We start from the raw sequence: 18643 nt of genomic DNA, 5'->3' as shown, positions 1-18643 counted from the left end.
ACAATCGATAACGATCAACAAAACTGCCATGTTGTACATCACTAATTCTGGTGACGTGCGTGAAATTTCTCGATACGTGGCTGGTTGACGTCTAGTGTTTCGCTACGTTCTCTCACGCAAGCTTGCATTTACCTCAGGATTTGGGTGCTTCAAAGCAGTTTTCTAACTAGAACTCTGTTAAATTTAATTACTCGATAAGTAAGTTTCTATTTAAAAGTGATATTATCTCTGTGGCCGTTCTCCTAAGTGTAATTTTTTTTAATTGGTGTAATCGTTTTCAGAAAATGGATCAGATCGCTAAATTCGTGGAGCCTGGCAAGCAGTTCGCTAAGGATTCTATCAGACTGGTCAGGAGATGCACGAAGCCCGACAGGAAAGGTACGTGTCATGATATTCATGTTATTTAGAAGGTAGATTGGAAAGTAAAGTACCTAAGTACATATAACTGTAAAATGTAACAACGGCTGTGGGGCTACGCTGCCAATTTTGAAAGAAAGTGCATTAAATTCTGTGCAAAGATTATTCACAAACAAGTTTAAATTTGGCGTTTGTCCATAATAATTGTAAATATTATTTAAGAGTAGTATTCATATAGTATTAATTTGTAATTGTATTTGTCAATGTTAATGGGTATGAGGGAAATATTTATAAGATCTATTTATTTGGAATTTTTGTTTTGACATAAAAGCAAGAAAGGAAGGCTCGGAAACTGGTTAAATTTCCAAACCATAATCATGTACAGTCAACCAATTTGAATCCTAGGCCACTATAGAACCTTGTCGCTTTAACTACTCTATACATGACATGCATCACTCAATAAGCACTATTGTAGAAGTCATTATGACATGGTTATATAGTCAAGGAATCAAATTGGGTGACCGTACTTGGTGCAAAATCTTTTAATTTCGGTTTCACTCGAAAAACCATTATTTTAAACCAGTTTTTAGGAGAACAGTCCTCGTAAAATTAATCGGTTTAGCACAATAAAAACGGGTTTCTTCATATGTTTGTGTCTATGTTTACGAGGAACACCATCAGGCCGGCCGGCCCTTTCTTTACTCGTTCAATAAACCAGTTTTTTTAGGTTATAATAAAGTTCTTAAAACATTTGCGTTCTTATAAAAATTGGGAGGAAAACCAAAATAAACTGGTATTTTATATACCGGTTCCGAGCCTTGATAGATAGGGCTTATAATTGTTAATTGTGATAAATATGATTGTATGGTTATTTTAAATACCATATAAGCACCCTTTTAAGAGTCCCAGGAGACCGTAATCATGTCAACAAGTGTCAAAACAAAGTTTATCCCACCAAACATTCATCTAAAATGTTGCCAAGACGAAACCATAAGGCTTGCACTGTCAAAAAGTTATCAGATCTCTTGAAGAGCCAAGCTTCTAACCTTACAAGCCCTTACTTCACCAACTATATCTTATTCAAAATACACACAGTCTTGTAACATTCCATATTTTCTCTTTCCAGAATTCCAAAAGATTGCCATCGCGACAGCCATTGGTTTCTGCATCATGGGCTTCATTGGTTTCTTCGTGAAGCTCATACATATCCCCATCAACAACATCATCGTCGGATCATAAATTTCTAGTTCTAGTTTAGACGTAATTCTCATTTGGAAGTGGGTGGGACTTACTCCAGGTGTAAGTGTACAAAAGCGTCGCCAGCGGGGGGAGTAGGGGGGGGGGGGGGTAATGTATGGTATGGCCCTCCTTCTCTCCGCCTAGGTCTACTTTAGCAAAATCAATTTGCCCTCAGCTGGTAGTCGGCTGGCAACGCTCTAGAGTGTGCATAGATGTAGCGAACTCGCTCTGAATGCGTCTATTAACGAAACTTTCGCGCGAACTTGCTAGCAGCGTGTTCACTAGATGTGGACGCACCTTAAAAATCATATTTTTGTCTTACACCATACAAATGCAAATTATTAGAAAGTTACAATGGTTTGAAATCATAATCATTACATAATCACTAACATTACAATCAAGGCAGCATTATTTAAATGTAACTAAATGTCAATTAGATTAAGTTCTGTCCACCTCCACTCTTTACTTTAAGGCCCGGACACTAAGTTAAAGCATCCCATTATTTTCATTTTATATTTTAAATTGAATGAATAAATTATTCAACTTATAATGGCTTTCATTTATTTATATTAGTTCACTTAAATAAGTGTTTGTATAAATAAGAATATGAAATACAGATGTATTGTTAAAGAAAACTTTGTAGTCCACTAAATTTACTGCCATCTTTCGACACATGATTAAAACTTTTAGTACGCCATTTGACTTTTATCCTTATTCTTTCACAGATATGTGTTAAATTTGTTAAATATCAAAAAGTGGCGCCTCCTTACCAGGCACAACCTAAAGGCTATGGCGCCATCGCTCGAAACCTCGAAACGATGCCGCATATACCATTGGACTGATCTATTAGATGGCGCCACTTTTTGATATTTAACAAATGTAACACATATCCGTGAAATAATAAGGATCAAAGTCAAATGGTTTTCTAAGTTCGCTTTGGTCTCGGACCGTCTAGAACGCAAAATTACTAGTGTAATATTTTGCCTATATCCCTTTTAAACTACATCGCAAACGGTCTAGAACACAAAATGACCACTCATAGGTGGGTTAGGGTAGTTAGTTATCTTTTAATGGCCGAAGGCCAAACCGCACAGAAATAGGAGCCCCGCGGCAGCGGGGCTCCGTCGACATCGCTAACGTAAAAGGTAAATCGACGATACGTAGATAAATCAAGGTCTAAATAATTGTAGTCATTTTGTGTTCTAGACCGTTTGCGATGTAGACTAAAAGGGATATAGGCAAAATATTACACCAGTTATTTTGTGTTCTAGACAGTCCGAGACCAACCCTATTAATCATGTGTCGAAAGATGGCAGTAAATTTACGTGGCTACAAAGTTTTCTTTGACAATCCTCCTCTATTTCAAATTCTCATTGATGTAGGTAGATTCAGACAATGATAAGTTGGCAGCAATTTTGACAGTGAATGTGTTATTTTAAACGTCAAACTTTGAAATTATGACGTTTACTTAACACTTGCACAGGCTGGGCTATCAAAATCGTTGCCAACTTAGCTTGGTCTGACTCTAAGACTTATTTATTCGGTTTATTTTAGAAAAATTGGAAGGTCTAAGAAAAATATGTACATGACTGCTCGAAGAGATGGCGTTGTATGTAATATAATGATTATTGTTTGTTGTCCCGTCACAGTGGCATTGACCGCGGAATCAATGGCGGTTCTTCAAAAAGGAGTGTACACAGATTTTTAAGGGGTCGGCATGTAACACATCTGGAGTTGCAGGCGTCCATAGGCTACGGTGACTGCTTACCATCGGGCGGGCCGTATGCTTGCTTATATACTGAATTAGCGCGTGCGACAGAAACAAACGGGTCAATGTATTAAATTCTTCGTGCTTAGAGCGTCCTTACTTTAGACATGGGTCCTTCCAGTACGTTAGTCTGACAGTAGGACGGTGTTTATTTGAGGATTTTATACATTTGAAACAGCATTATTTACCTTTTGACCGCCACGTGTATTTTAATATAGCAATTTTTGATGTGAATCCAACGCCGATATCGCGAAAAAAAAATTTAGTCTTCCATAGAAAATGTCAAGGTCAGACAGCCAAAATGTATGACACAGCCATTTTTTTAAGCAATTTCGGGGTTGGTAGTAAAAGTTGCTCAGTATGATATGACCTATATATTCACCCCATAAATTATTGCAGGCGACTAAATAAACAGCCTGCATAATACCTTATTAGAATGTATTAAGGTTGATTTTATAAGTGAAGCGGTGGTAGCGTATGACGTCCGATTTTCAATCCGGAGGTCGCGGGTTCAAATCCTGGCTCTTACCAATCAGTTTTTCGGAACTTATGTACGAAATGTCATTTGATCTTTACCACTAGCTTTTCGGTGAAGGAAAACATCGCGAGGAAACCTGCACACATCTGCGAAGAAATTCAAAGGTGTACGTGAAGTCCCCAATCCGCATTGGACTAGCGTGGGGACTATAACCCGAGCCCTCTCGCGCATGAGAGGAGGCCTGTGCCCAGCAGTGGGACGTGGGACAGTGGGACTGAATTATTATTATTCCTTTATTTCCCTTACTTCTTAGACTGAGGTTTTTTACAATATGGATATAAAAGTAAAATATAAAACACATTTAAAAAAAAATACAAAACACATTGTAAAGAACCTAACCGAGGGTGCCGCCAGCAGCGGGGCAGGGCCCAAGCTGCCGGTGGTCAGGGCCGCAGAGAGAGGAACCGCCGGACTATCCGCGCCGTGTCCAAGATCACCGCCTTCTGCATCTGACCCTTGATCCAACCACCTAACGAGAGTCTCTCAAGGTGCTGGTCGAGACTCTTCGCTACGAGACAGTTCGCTGAAACGACTATCGGGACAACGATCGTCGAATCAACATCCCACATGGCGGTTATCTCGTGAGCCAAGTCTAGGTACTTACTGGACTTGTCCTTCTCGGCTTTCACGAGATTCCCATCATGGGGGATGGTGATGTCGACGAGCACGGCCCGGCGTTGCGATCGATCTATTATCACTTTGTCAGGCTATTATTATTATTTATAAGTACATTTTTATCGGCTATAGCCGACTGTGGTGGTTAAACTTTGTTTAATTTCCCAGACACAAGTGAGAATTTTATTGCTCCAGTTTGTCATTTTATTACCGTTCTGGCATTATAATACGTTTTTACAACTTATTATTGACAACATAATAAGTTGGTACAAGCTTTTATCGCTGACTGTACTTTTCTTTCCACAGGCAACTAATACTCATCGAGACAATTCTAAAAACCCCAAACACAATTAGGTTGCGTTGCTTTATCACCGAGTTCATATGCCCACCTCCTGTCTCCATCATCAGATCAGCTCGATGGTACCATAATATAGCATTGTCACCCGACTTACATATGTATGTAAATTTTCAGCTTCATCGGAAACCGGGAAGTGGGTCAAATTTAACTTGCAAGATTTGACCCGTACATACATATGTACATTGCAAGTAAATAAAAAGCTTGTAAAATTCATACAAAAATAGAAAATTGATACTTACTATACTTACTTTGTATTAGCCATCCGAACTGTCATGTAATTTTTAAAAGGACATTGAAAGGGATAAAGTCTTACTTTACTCTTAGGGTTAACGGTTTAAATCAAAGAGTAAAGTAAGTATAGGTTTCGATTAATAGGTATATTGAAAACAAAACAACTTTATTATATGAAATAAAAACAATACATTAAGGTCCTGTTTCACAACGAAGTAAAGTCGTCCTGAATAAGCTACTTGCCATTTATCTGACGAATAAAGTCTTCGTCGGCGTTTCACAATCTTCAAATAAGCTTAACTGGTAGATAAATACCTTTACAACTTAAGATAGTTCTAATTTATTTGTTAATCAGCTACCAGATACTTTACTGAGACTTTGTGAAACAGGCCCTTAACTATCTATATTAAAAATATCCAATTCGGATACTTAATTGAGATAATATTATAAAATGTATTAACATGTATAAAATAAGACTTTATACTTAAGTCAATTTAAAAATGACTAAATAGGTAACAAAGAATAAAAGTAAATAAATGTTGTTATTAATTTAATCGTTTTTAATGTCGCAAAACGAAATAAAACTAATCAGATAAATAAATTAACAAAAATAACTTACACAACATAATATTTACTGAACCAATCAAAATGTAGATTAGAACAGAACAGAACAATACATTGTCTGGGTATTTTTCTTTGTCACTCTAATTACGTCTTAGTAAGAGTAAAAGAGAAAGATTCCCGCATTTTGGGATTTTCGGTTTTCGCGGTAGGTTACACTGCACTGTTAATTTTGCCATAGGTAATTGATTTAATAATTTCTAAAAATAATTGGGTAATTGAAAAAACATTCCAGTAATGAAAGCCAGCCTATAAAAAACGGTGAAATTCATAATTTTCATAAGATGTCTACTGTGTACCCAAAGAAAATATTGTAGGTTCCAAGTTCGGCCCTCAACACACGGCGCGTAAGACGTATCGTAATACGCACGTAGCGCATCGTAATACGCACTGTATTCATTACGACGGGCGTAGCGGAATACAGGCTTAAAAAACAATACTTCAAACATAAATAATCACACAATTAAAAAAAAACATCATCTGACGAGAAAGTAATATCGTCGATACATGCGCCGAAGATATCTGGAGGGACTACATGATTCCAACTAATGAGATTTCACTTATAAAACGATTACGCGACGCTTGGTACCCAGAACTCCTACTGTAAATTTATTCGATAGCTCGACGTGTCGTACGCGTTTGCGTTAAGTCTCATTTTGTATGGGATTTAGAAACAGCCAAGCGCGACGTTTTGGAAACTCAAAATTTACACTAGGGGTACTGAACTCTACGCGTCTCGTACTCGTAACGTTTTTACGATACGCTTACGCTTACGCTCCCTACTAATTGTAATCCTATTACATTACAAAAAATTATTGTGGTTTCTTAATAACGTGTATGTAGAACCCGGGTACGGGTACTTCGGACAGAGGTTTGAAGTCTGCGTACAAGCTGTGCGTGCTGCCCGGCCCGAACGCGTCTTTCAATATTTGCGTGAACTTTTCTAGTTTGTGCGGGTAGTAGCAAAGGCGGAAGTCGCTGAAAAAAAAACAAATTTGAATTTGGTAGGTTCCTTTTTAATAGCCTGATAGTAAGTAGCCATCGTAACTGGATGTTGCAGTTGGAACGATGTGACAGAAACGTTGGCGACCCCTTTTATATTCATAGAGGCAGACCAAGATAAGTTGTATGGAGTGTGGAATTAAGATGAGTGGCATCTCTTATGATAGAACTGTTGCAAAAGTGTCCAGCTGTCAGCTATAAATAATAGTTCCAAATCTCTCCAGAGTAGCGCTAGAGTAGGTAAGAACCTAGGCGTTATTGACGGAGTAAATTGCGCTGTCGATGATTTGATTTTTTTGTTCAAGTACTCTAGGAATTGTAGCGCCACCTATTTAAAGTTTTTTGATGACACTTTTTGGTACATGGAGATTTCATTCCTTATCTCCACCTTCCGTAATAAGTTGGAAGGCAGAGTGCAAGTGTCAAACATTACTTGGGTGTAGGGCTGCCATCTCGAATTTCGCCAAACCCGGACAAAGATTTAAAAAAACCCGGACATTTGGCGTAAATCGCATTTTTTCCCCGGACGAGTCTGAAAATAATATTTTTAAAACAAGACCTTTAATTTTACATGTAGTTTTAATGTGCTTCCTTACATGAAAAGTGTCCGGGTTTTCCCCGACGGCCTCCAAACTAGGACAAATCCGGGAATACCCGGACGGATGGCAGCTCTACTTGGGTGCATTACTTACACTCACTTACAGTTTAAACGTCAAACTTCTATGAAATTATGACGTATTTAACACTTGCACAGGCTTGGCTATCAAAATCGCTGCCAACTTAGCTTGGTCTGACTCTATGACTTTTTTCTGATTTTTTTTCTTTGATTGATTGTCGAAAAATTGTAAAGACTAAGAAAAATATGTACACGACGGCTCGAAGAGATAGGTCAGCTCGGAGCTTACCTTCGGTCCTCTCCGCCTTGGGAGCCACCAATGCAGTAGTCCAGGGTGACGAGCTGCGGCTTGCCCCCCACGACCAGCACTGACGTTTTGATATCCACTGGGTACTTGCACTGAAAAACATGAACTTTGGTTACAGAGATCAGATATTATGAAAGTCATATATTTTGAACAGTAGAACTGACAGAGATAGGTAGGTTTACTAGGAATAGCTATGTACTTCAATTTAACCTTTTGACCGCCAAAGACGTCATATGACGCGCGCGGCTACAGCCCAATATCAACCTTCATGCGTACCGACAAGGTTCACGATTACGCGCCGCGTACGATACGCGTGGCGTTCAAAGGTCACAGCGCTATCTCGTTTACCAGTGAAATTCAAAGCACGAAATTGTCTTCGATTTTACACATCTTACTCATTCAATGTATCTTTGGTAATAGGGTACGGACCCCAAAAAGGGTGCATTACTTACATTGTAATAAATAGAATGACCCGGCGTGGCCCCGCTATCAATCATGGCGTCATAATTCCTATGATCGATGAACAGCAGTCCCCCCGGCTTCAGACACTTGGCGAAGTTCTCCAAGGCGCGCTTCTGGACGCGCTGGTCGCCGTACTCGTCCAGCAGGTGGGCGAACGAGTTCCCGAGGCAGATGACGGCGTCGAACGACACTCCGGGGAGGAACGCCTGCACGTCTGAGTGGAGGGCCTCCCAGTTGGCTTCCTCGATTACTGGAAACATAAATTAAAAGCTAAGTGGAATGATTATTATATACTTAGATAGATTAGGTAAATGTGATCTGGGAGAGGTGGTGCATCCTGCCGTCATACAGTTCTTACTAGTACGGAGGAATCATTTCCTACTCTTACGAATTATATACTATAAAGTTAAAAATATATATTAAAAGGAAATAAATTGAAAATTGAAATTGAAAATTGATTATAAACTGGCACTACGATATATCTTGTCGGTAACGTAGGGCGTAGCCAAATAACACTATACCCTACTCATAGTGTTGTGTTCCTGCCGGTGAGTAAAATTGCCAAAGCTCAACGAGGGGCAGGAGGGGGTTAGGGTCGGCAACGCGCATGTAGCTCCTCTGGAGTTGCAGGCGTACATAGGCTACGGATACTGCGTACCATCAGGCGGGCCGTATGCTTGTTTGCCACCGACGTAGTATAAAAAAAGGGGACCAAATTATTAAGTTCGTAAATCTTAAAGACAATACGATTGCAGATCCTAATAGTTAATGAAATTTGTAAAAAATATAAATAGGTAGTAGGGTAAACCGTCTATTACCTTATAATAAAATGGCTAAAATAAATAAATAAATATTATAGGACATTATTACACAAATTGACTAAGTCCCACAGTAAGCTCAATAAGGCTTCTGTTGAGGGTACTTAGACAACGATATATATAATATATAAATATTTATAAATACTTAAATACATAGAAAACACCCATGACTCAGGATCAAATATCCATGCTCATCACACGAATAAATGCCCTTACCAGGATTTGAACCCGGGACCATCAGCTTCATAGGCAGGGTCACACCCACTAGGCCAGACCGGTCGTCGAAATAAGAATTCTATTTATTTATTTACTCAATTCAAGTAAACTGAATTGGTAACTATCATTCTGATGATTAACTTAGATTGTGTGATTATTAAACAGAATCCCTTTTAGTATAAGGTGGCCAGTAATTGGAGGGTGGCCAGCAATAGACGGTTTACCCTACTAATGAGTGTTGGCCGGACGTTAATTAGAATTGAAAATTAACCATTACAAATTGACCCGTTTGTATTGGCTTATTTTCAATTCTAATTAACGTTCGACCAACACTGGTAGTAATAAAAAATAGCTCAGGAGCCCAAAATTTTAAGTTCAAAAGTTAATTAACCAAAGCCATTTCAATTTGATTTTATAACAGAAAATGAAAACTTAATTAATTTTGTATCAGGCAGAAACGTCTGCGAACGATGCTATTACCTTAGAAAAAAATTCAAAGTGGACAAATTTACTGTCTTGGATTAGACTTGAACTCGCGGCTAGGAAATATAAATAAATAAACATACTTAAGTAGTCGTGAGTTCAAGTCTCACCCAAGACAGTAAATTATTCCACTTTGATTTTTTTTCTAAGCTTAAAAGCACCGTTCGCAGACGTCTGCTTGATACAAAATTAATTTAGAATGATGACTTAGAACCCGGTAGCCGTTTAAGAAGTGTAACAGTTTTACGTCAGATGTCGCTAGGATGCCTCCCTTAAAGGCCCCTACGGTGGAAATATTAGCTGTGTTGGGCGAGTTCAGTTCAGTTCAAATATACTTTATTCATGTAGGCCTAGCAACAAGCACTTATGAATAGTAAGACAGTATTACATAAGCTAATTATCAGAGCAATTTAGGTGAAGTCTTGTTAGCTCAAATGGAGGGCAATGGGCTAGAGATCCAGTAGTAGTAAGTTCACCCAAGACAGTATTTTTTTCCACTTTTACTTTAAAACGGTGTATGTTGAAAAGAAACTACATACTCCACTGATCGAACCTAGGGTCCTTTCTCTTCTCCCAGCGCGCCTTAAGCGCGTGCTTCAACATCTTATCGGAGGCGTCCACGGAGACCACCTCAAAGCCCTCGTTCACCAGCATCATGGAGTCGATCCTGAAATTAACACAATTTTTACAGTGTATTATTATTATTATCTCTTTATTTATCTTGTGTCTTAGATTAGGCATTTTATAATATGAATATAAAAGTAAAATACAACAAATCATACAAAAATAATACAAAATACATATAAACACATTATAAAAAACCTAACCTAGGGTGCCGCCAGCAGCGGGGCAGGGCCCAAGCTGCCGGTGGTCAGGGCCGCAGAGAGAGGAACCGGCGGACTATCCGCGCCGTGTCCAAGATCACCGCCTTCTGCATCTGACCCTTGATCCAACCACCTAGCGAGAGTCTCTCAAGGTGTTGGTCGAGACTCTTCGCTATGAGACCATTCGCTGAAACGACTATCGGGACAATGATCGTCGAATCAACATCCCACATGGCGGTTATCTCGTGAGCCAAGTCTAGGTACTTACTGGACTTGTCCTTCTCGGCTTTCACGAGATTCTCATCATGGGGGATGGTGATGTCGACGAGCACGGCCCGGCGTTGCGATCGATCTATTATCACGATGTCAGGCTTATTGGTTACAATAGTCCTGTCAGTGATAATAGATCGATCCCAATAGAGCGTGGCACGACCATTTTCGAGAACTGGCGCAGGTGAGTACTTGTAGTACGGTACTTCGCGGTCCACAAGGCCGTATAGAAGAGCAAGTTGCTGGTGAATAATCCTGGCTACAAGATTATGTCTGTGCAAGTACTCGCCGTTAGCAAGATGAGAACAACCGGAAATTATATGCCTGAGTGACTCTCCGGGACGGCGGCATGCCCGACAAATGTCGACCGTACCGTCCTTCAGGATATATTTCCGATAGTTGTTCGTCCTCATCACTTCGTCCGCAATTGCACAGGCAAAACCCTCGGTTTCTCCGAAGAGGTCCCCGAATCGTAACCAGTTCACCGACGCGAGCAGGTCCACGTCGGGTCCCGTGAGGGCCTTGTAGAACCGCCCGTGTAGCACCTTACTCTCCCATGCCGCCTTGCGATCCGCAGTACTTAGTACCACAGGTTTGCGCCAGTTCTCGTTTGCCAAGGAGAGCGGCGTGAGGTTCCTGTCTACTGCCACCACATCACGATGCATCCCACACTCGTTGTTAAGGAAATAATTCCTGAGATTGCACACCTCGCGGTTGTGGAGATCTTTGGTGTTTAGGAAGCCTCGACCTCCACACTTCCGTGGGATGTACAATCTCATAACTGACGAGCGTGGGTGTAGCATACGGTGTGTGGTTAGCAGTAGTCGGACCCTCCGATCCAGGGCGTCCAGCTCGGTCTGAGTCCACCTTAGTATGCCAAAGGAGTATGTGAGCAGGGGCATTACCCAGGCGTTGAAGGCGCGCACTTTGTTGCCTCCTGACAAAAGACTGTTAAGGACTTTTGTGAGCCGACTGAAAAAGCGTTCCTTCACCGACTGTCTAATACCCTCATCCTCAATACCCAACGACTGTGACATACCAAGGTATTTGTAGGTTTCTGATTCAGAGATAGATCTGAAAGCCATTGCCTCAGAAAGTTGTAAATTTGTTGAATTTACAACCTTCCCCCGCTGTACATGCATAACTGCACATTTATCGACACCAAACTCCATGTTGATGGCACTACTGAAGACTTCGGTGGTTTTCAGTAGCTCCAACAAGTCTTGGCTATTATTATTATTTGGAGCCTGTCGTGTCCCACTGCTGGGCAAAGACCTCCCGCCAATCTTACTTTAATTTATACTTATTTAAAATTTATTCTTAGTAGGTATTTGTTATATATACAACTAGCGTATGCTTGCATGTGTGCGTGGCTGCGCCCACCACGATCCCTATACGTGAATAAACCAGTGCATAACTAGCTACCGGTTGTTTCACTTGTGTCCATATCTACGTATCTAACAGTGGCGACGAGGATGGGTATTTGCTCTACCTCTAATTCTTGAAGATCTGCTTTAGTTAAATAATTAATTGTGTCGTTTCTAAGCAAAAAGTCCCTTTATCGTTTGCCATAAGGACGCCATGACGGGTTATTCGTATAAAGATAGAAGCAAATCTTTTCCTTATGATAAGTGACAAGTGGGAGCCTTGACCAGACTTCGACACGATAGTAGTTTTAATATTTACATTTTGTAAAAGACGCTTAAGAAAAAAAAAACCTAAAAATATTTGTCATTTTTGGGCCATACTGTACTTTTTCGCGGGTCCAGTACAGAAGGGCACAACTATCATAAAAACGCATGTCTGATCTGGATGCATGCCTGACCAGTAATATATGATCACGTGCCATATTGCGGAATTTAATTGGAACAAGATGACAAACTGTCGTATAGGGACCGTGCGCGTTGGAGGGTCTGCCATCTTGTGGCCTGAATCGGAACCATACACATGCACATGTACATGTCACGTGTTTTCTTGTGCATAGTAGGTTCTGCCATCTTGTGGGCTACATCGGAACAAAAAACATCATATTTCCGCCTCGCGCCAAAAATCTGACGGCTCCTGTGCTGCCTCCTACAGTTCATGCACGCTCCCTATACATGAGAATAATAGCGCCCTCTTGACAATAATCATATAATGTCTGGTCGGGATTTATTTATCAATTTTATCATATAATATCATTTATTCCATGGAAATCTTGTTAATTTCTACACTTTGGTCTTATTTAATTATTTTATAGCCATATGGTTTTGATGAGTGACTCGTTGGGACTCATAATCATGGTAACCAGCATGCGCCTACAATAGAGAGTATTACTGCACTGTTCTGCCGCCAGAGTGCACCACTAGAACCTTTCGTAAACCATAGAGTAACTTATATACATACTGTGCCTTAAACTGTTTTTTGACAAGATAATCAAGATTTTCACAGATAATAAAATACGACATTGATGCACCAAGGCGGTGTGTTTACAAAGGGCCTACCGGGAAACGCGAAAATCGAAATTTAGTTATCTGCCTCTCCATCTCTCGAATATGCAAGAGTGATAGAGAGGTTAGATAACGAAATTTCGATTTTCTTGTTTCGTGGTAAACCGTCAGATTATGATGGATTGTGGTAGTGGCGTCCCCTACGCAGTTTCGCGTATTATTCCCTATACGCTCTAATAACTTTAATTTGGTTCGCCACCACGCAGACCGTACGCCCATTGATCATCACGATATACAGAAGTGAAATCTTTAATATAATTTTCGTCACACCAACTGGTAAAGGCCCTCTTGATTATTCAAAAACTAAAGTTGCATTTTATCCACATGTGGGGCAAAGTAATCAGATGCAAATTTTGAGTCGTTTCCTTATGTTAGCTGGTAGAATTGACTTTTAAATGATGATTTTGGATGATCAATATTTAATTACGTTCATTTAGATTTGATTAAGTTTTTTTTTTTGATATTTCATAGTTATTATTTTCCTCGCGTTGGTGTGGTGAAAAATGTAGTGTTTCACTCGGAGACAAAGTTTGTTTAACCCTCGTGCCTTGAAACCCTCGCAACGCTCAAGATTCCAGTTCTCGAACCACTCGATACGCTCGTGGTTCAATTTTGGAATCTTTCGCTTGCTCAGATATCAATAATAGCACGAGCGGTTATGTTTAACCACTTTGCCCCCTTGTAAAACAAATAACTATTACGTCATCTATTTTATAAAATACATGAAAAGCCATTCATTGTTGTTATGATGAATAATGCGTGACCTGCGCTCCAATGGTTATCTATTTCATCATATTATTATTAATAATATTTGTGAGCTTTTATCTCTTGTTATGAACATTGTGAATCGATCTATCTTATTGCTATGCTGATGCTGTTATCTAGGAATGGCTCCACCCACATAAGGACTTGGTTGTAAATAAATATCTCTATTTCTCATCTCTTTTTTTCGTTACATTCGTGTATATAAAAGCTATTTTTGATCTATGGATTGATTGAAATTTAGTGTTAGGTATCGTTAAGGTTATTAAACCAAAAATTGAAGAAATAATCGACCCAGTCAGTACTTGAACCTGCATTCATAGATACGCCCTACTAAAGTAACGTCCTCAGAATGTGACCTACATCGAAAATGAAGTCCTTAGAAAGTGACCTACATCGAAAATGAAGTCCTCAGAAAGTGACCTACATCGAAAATGAAGTCCTCAGAAAGTGGCCTACAGGAAAATGAAGTCCTCCGAAAGTCACCTACATCGAAAATGAAGTCCTCAGAAAGTGACCTACATGGAAAATGAAGTTCTGCGAAAGTGACCTACATCGAGAATGAAATCCTAAGAAAGTGGCCTACATCGAAAATGAAGTCCTCAGACAGTGGCCTACATCGAATATGAAGTTCTCAGAAAGTGACCTACATCGAAAATGAAGTCCTCCTAAAGTGACCTACATCGAGAATGAAGTCCTAAGAAAGTGGCCTATATCGAAAATTAAGTCCTCAGAAAGTGACCAGCATGGAAAATGAAGTCCTCCGAAAGTAACCTACATCGAGAATGAAGTCTTAAGAAAGTGGCCTATATCGAAAATTAATAAGTCCTTAACACGTGACTTACATCGAAAATGAAGTCCTCTCAGAAAGTGACCTACATCGAAAATAAAGACCTCTCAGAAAGTGACCGACATCGAAAGTGGAGTCTTCAGAAAGTGACCTGCATCGTAAATGAAGTCCTCAGAAAGGGACCTACATAGAAAATGCAGTCGTCAGAAAGTGATTTTTTTTTACTACTACGTCGGTGGCAAACAAGCATACCGCCCATCTGATGGTAATCAATCTCCGTAGCCTATGTACGTCTGCAACTCTAGAGGAGTTACATGCGCGTTGCCGACCCTAACACTCCGGACCCTCGTTGAGCTCTGACAACCTTATTCACCGACAGGAACACAACACTCTGAATAGGGTCTAGTGTTATTTGGCTGCGGTTTTCTGTAAGGTGGAGGTACTTCCCCGGTTGGGCTCTGCTCTAGATCTGGAATGACATCCGCTGTGCTGTGCCCTACCTCACAAAGCGAGATGACATTCACAATGCCCATACCTCTTTGGACGTAGTTTAAGGGCGTACCCGGGTCCAATGTTTGACTTCTAATAGAAATAATCAGACTCACCCAGTGCCGCAAGCGGCATCCAATATTTTCTTGCAACCATTGGCTCGCAGTAGCCCAATCAAGAAATCCTTATAGTTCTGCGTCCTCTGGTTGCTGTCTCCCACGAACTTCTTCCAGACCCTGGCTGCCTTGCCGTCGGCGTACTGATCCATCACACCCTCGGAGGGGATGCCCTCCGAGCGGGGGTGGAATACCTTGTCCGCCATTGACGTCATTGTGGTTCCCTGGAAAAAGAGACACACTTTTTTTAAAAGGATGCCGAATGTGCATTTCTTTGCTTAGTGGCTGATGGGTACTGAGGGCCTACCGCGAACCACGTTTCGATGACCCTCTCTATCGCACTTTTAAATTCGTACGTAACAGGGACAGGGAGGGAACACGTCGAACATGGTTCGCGGTAGGCCCCCTGATGTTGGAAATTTTTCATATATATTTTTGTATGAGGGTCCGTAACTTGCGTGGAGTAACTAAAAGCGGTGATCGCGTTTGACGCGGTAAAAAAACCGGACAAGAGCGAGTCGGACTCGCCCACCGAGGATTTCGTACTTTTTAGTATTTGTTGTTAGCGGCAACAGAAATACATCGTCTGTGAAAATTACAACTGTCACGGTTCATAACATACAGCCTGGTAACAGACGGACAGTGGAGTCTTAGTAATAGGGTCCCGTTTTTACCCTTTGGTTACGGAACCCTAAAAACTATCGTGAGACCAAGTTAATCAAAATAAATGTTCATACTACTTGTCAACCTGTGATTATGAAATGCTTTCGCGCACGATGTCAAATATTATAGTCTTCATAATTTCTAACTAACCTAAGCACTTCTGTGTGCTCTATACAATGATAATATAATTATAAAGTAGGTACTAATAATTCGTGGTCATCTGATTATTTTGCTCTCGTTTATCAGCTCTAATTTATCATTGTTACTTTACTACTCAAGTTCTCTCGCTTTATAACATTTCCTCAAATCACTTAATTTAATAGTTAATCAATTTTATTTAAATTAGCACTTTACGACCGGCACAAGTCCCAAACTAACTTATTAAAAACTCCACAAACATCTCAAACAATAAGTTAATCACGTTTCACTTCAATTTTTAAAAAACCAATGTTGATTAGAACAAAACAAAAATACCTACTAATTTAAGATAACTTCGAAAACTTATATTGCAACTTACAATTCCATTTTCCAAATTCACTCGCCACGCGAAAATTTTATAACACTTACCGTATGATGCAATATCAGTCAACGAACGCCGTCACTTCGAGACTGCCGCGACCACAATGGGAAGCTTGTGCTCGGTTCAACGTTGTTTTCCTTACGTGCTGCATAGTGGCTTTACCCGTGGCTTTGCTTTTAAAAATTTACGAATACTGTCTGTAAGAGAGGATTTGGAGGACTATTGATAATTTTCAGAAAATATTTAGCTATTTATTTAAGACTTTTCTTTCAAAAATATGAAAGTAGAAATATTTAGGTACACGTTTTAGTTGAGTTTTAAGTAGGTACCATAACCCATAGTCCAATAATTGGAATATTAGATAAATAGATACTATATTAGAGATGCATAGTTTCTAAATGTCGAATTACACAAAAAAAACTATAGTAAAAAAATACAAACAACAGACAAATACTAAAATTCTTTACAGGTGTAAAAGTCTCCAAGTGTCCGATATAAAATATACTTAATAAAAAAACGATCATCAAATTATCTTTAGAGATGTAAAGGATCTCCACGACTTGAATTCTTATATATATAATTAAAAGACAAGAAATTAAATCAGACAAACAGGCAAGAACCGAATGAAGTGACTCTACGCTCAAGTTAATGCTACTCAAAAGTAAAGTTATATATATATTACCTCTATTTAGATTATAAGAATACCTATCGATTGCATTACTCTGACTGAAGTCTGAGTCACTTTTTACGATTAAAATTTTAAAATGTTAACTTGTGTTATTTTATGATACTTATATTTTTTAATTCCATATTTATTTATTTATTTAAGTAATGCATGTTAGTTATAAGACGTAATGTTTTGAAAAGATGGGTCCCGCCGAGTTTCTTACCGGTCCCATATTGGGATACCCTCCTACAATTTAGGAGGGATTTAAATCTCGGGTCAGAGGTGTAGGGTTAGAGCCTGCGTAGCTTTATTTGACGTTCATAATCGCATTTTAATATGCCGTCTTGGAAAATAAACACATCAAAGTTGAACAGACAAACAATTTAATATGATACTCGTAGCATTCGCTAACCATAAATGACTTACGAGTTTTTTTATCAAGTGATGTCCTCACTTGATCAGTTTTCAATGAATCAGTATGTCATAGAGTTGTTTACATAACGTGACGTAGCCAAGTTGCAAAAGTAATGTCTTACAAAGATGGTTACAAGGCTCTAATATATTCAGGAGCTTACCTATTATGAATTGGACCGATTTCATTTAAAGAAAGAAAGAAAATACATTTAGATCATTATAGATGTCGATTTTTTCTGTCAGACTTCGCTAAAATTTGGTGGATAGATAGTTCTTTGTACCTATGTCCTCTAAAAATCTACGGAAAATTACAGAAGGACAATTCGTAATTTCGAATTTATCCCGCCCAGAATGAGCTCTTTGAAGAAAAAAAATCGTAAAAAAACCCGGACAAGTGCGAATCAGACTCGCCCACTGAGGGTTCCGTATTTTTTATAATTTGTTGTTAGCGGCAACAGAAATACATCATCTGTGAAAATTTCAACTGTCTAGCTATCACGGTTCATGCGATACAGCCTGGTGACAGACGGACGGACAGCGGAGTCTTAAGTAATAGGGTTTTACTCTTTGGGTACGGAACCCAAAAAATTACAAAATAATATTTGTATTTAGATAGATAGGTAGGTAATTTTAAATTAAGATTAAGAGTTATGGTTCTAAATTATCAAATCCGTGGAGCCAGTGGAACTGTAAGTCCAATTAATGAAGTTTAACTTTCCTGTCATTACTTGTAACAAAGTTTTCCTTATATCAGTACCCCTAGTGTAAATTTATTCGACAGCGAAACGTGACGTTCGAATTTGCGTTAAATCTCATTTTGTATGGGATTCCAAAACGTCCAGCTTGGCGCGCTGATTCTAAATCCCATACAAAATGAGACTTAACGCAAACGCGTACCTACGTCATGTTTCGCTATCGAATAAATTTACACTAGGGGTACTGAAGTCTATTGTATCATTATACCAGTAACTCTAATGACATTAAGTATATCTTTGACGCCAGTTAGCC

The 18643-nt window shown here is 39.4% G+C and overlaps 2 protein-coding genes across 2 annotated transcripts; one reads left to right on the top strand and one right to left on the bottom strand.

Annotated features, from left to right (window-relative positions):
• The first annotated feature begins 43 nt into the window (after positions 1–43).
• LOC133517356 (protein transport protein Sec61 subunit gamma) lies at positions 44–2146 on the top strand. Its single transcript, XM_061850652.1, has 3 exons — positions 44–198; positions 282–378; positions 1484–2146. Exons 2-3 carry the CDS (start codon positions 285–287, stop codon positions 1594–1596), a joined length of 207 nt encoding a protein of 68 aa, XP_061706636.1. The 5' UTR covers positions 44–198; positions 282–284; the 3' UTR covers positions 1597–2146.
• A 3109-nt stretch (positions 2147–5255) lies between these two features.
• Positions 5256–16705, bottom strand: LOC133517355 (glycine N-methyltransferase). The gene is made up of 6 exons (XM_061850651.1): positions 16602–16705; positions 15372–15595; positions 10171–10298; positions 8105–8364; positions 7635–7744; positions 5256–6705 (listed from the first exon to the last, which is right to left on the bottom strand). Exons 2-6 carry the CDS (start codon positions 15584–15586, stop codon positions 6540–6542), a joined length of 879 nt encoding a protein of 292 aa, XP_061706635.1. The 5' UTR covers positions 15587–15595; positions 16602–16705; the 3' UTR covers positions 5256–6539.
• Between the last annotated feature and the right edge of the window lie 1938 nt (positions 16706–18643).

This window comes from Cydia pomonella, chromosome 4 (genome assembly GCF_033807575.1).
Source record: "Cydia pomonella isolate Wapato2018A chromosome 4, ilCydPomo1, whole genome shotgun sequence".
Lineage (NCBI taxonomy): Eukaryota > Metazoa > Arthropoda > Insecta > Lepidoptera > Tortricidae > Cydia > Cydia pomonella.
This window is presented reverse-complemented; position numbering and strand designations above follow the sequence as displayed.

Coding starts and splice junctions, on each gene's coding strand:
- LOC133517356 (XM_061850652.1), top strand. CDS start 285: ATGGATCAGATCGCTAAATTCGTGGAGCCTGGCAAGCAGTTCGCTAAG. Junction 379..1,483: donor CACGAAGCCCGACAGGAAAG/GTACGTGTCATG, acceptor TTCTCTTTCCAG/AATTCCAAAAGATTGCCATC.
- LOC133517355 (XM_061850651.1), bottom strand. CDS start 15,586: ATGACGTCAATGGCGGACAAGGTATTCCACCCCCGCTCGGAGGGCATC. Junction 8,365..10,170: donor CCCTAGGTTCGATCAGTGGA/GTATGTAGTTTC, acceptor TTATGTTTCCAG/TAATCGAGGAAGCCAACTGG. Junction 7,745..8,104: donor GTCATTCTATTTATTACAAT/GTAAGTAATGCA, acceptor CATGTTTTTCAG/TGCAAGTACCCAGTGGATAT.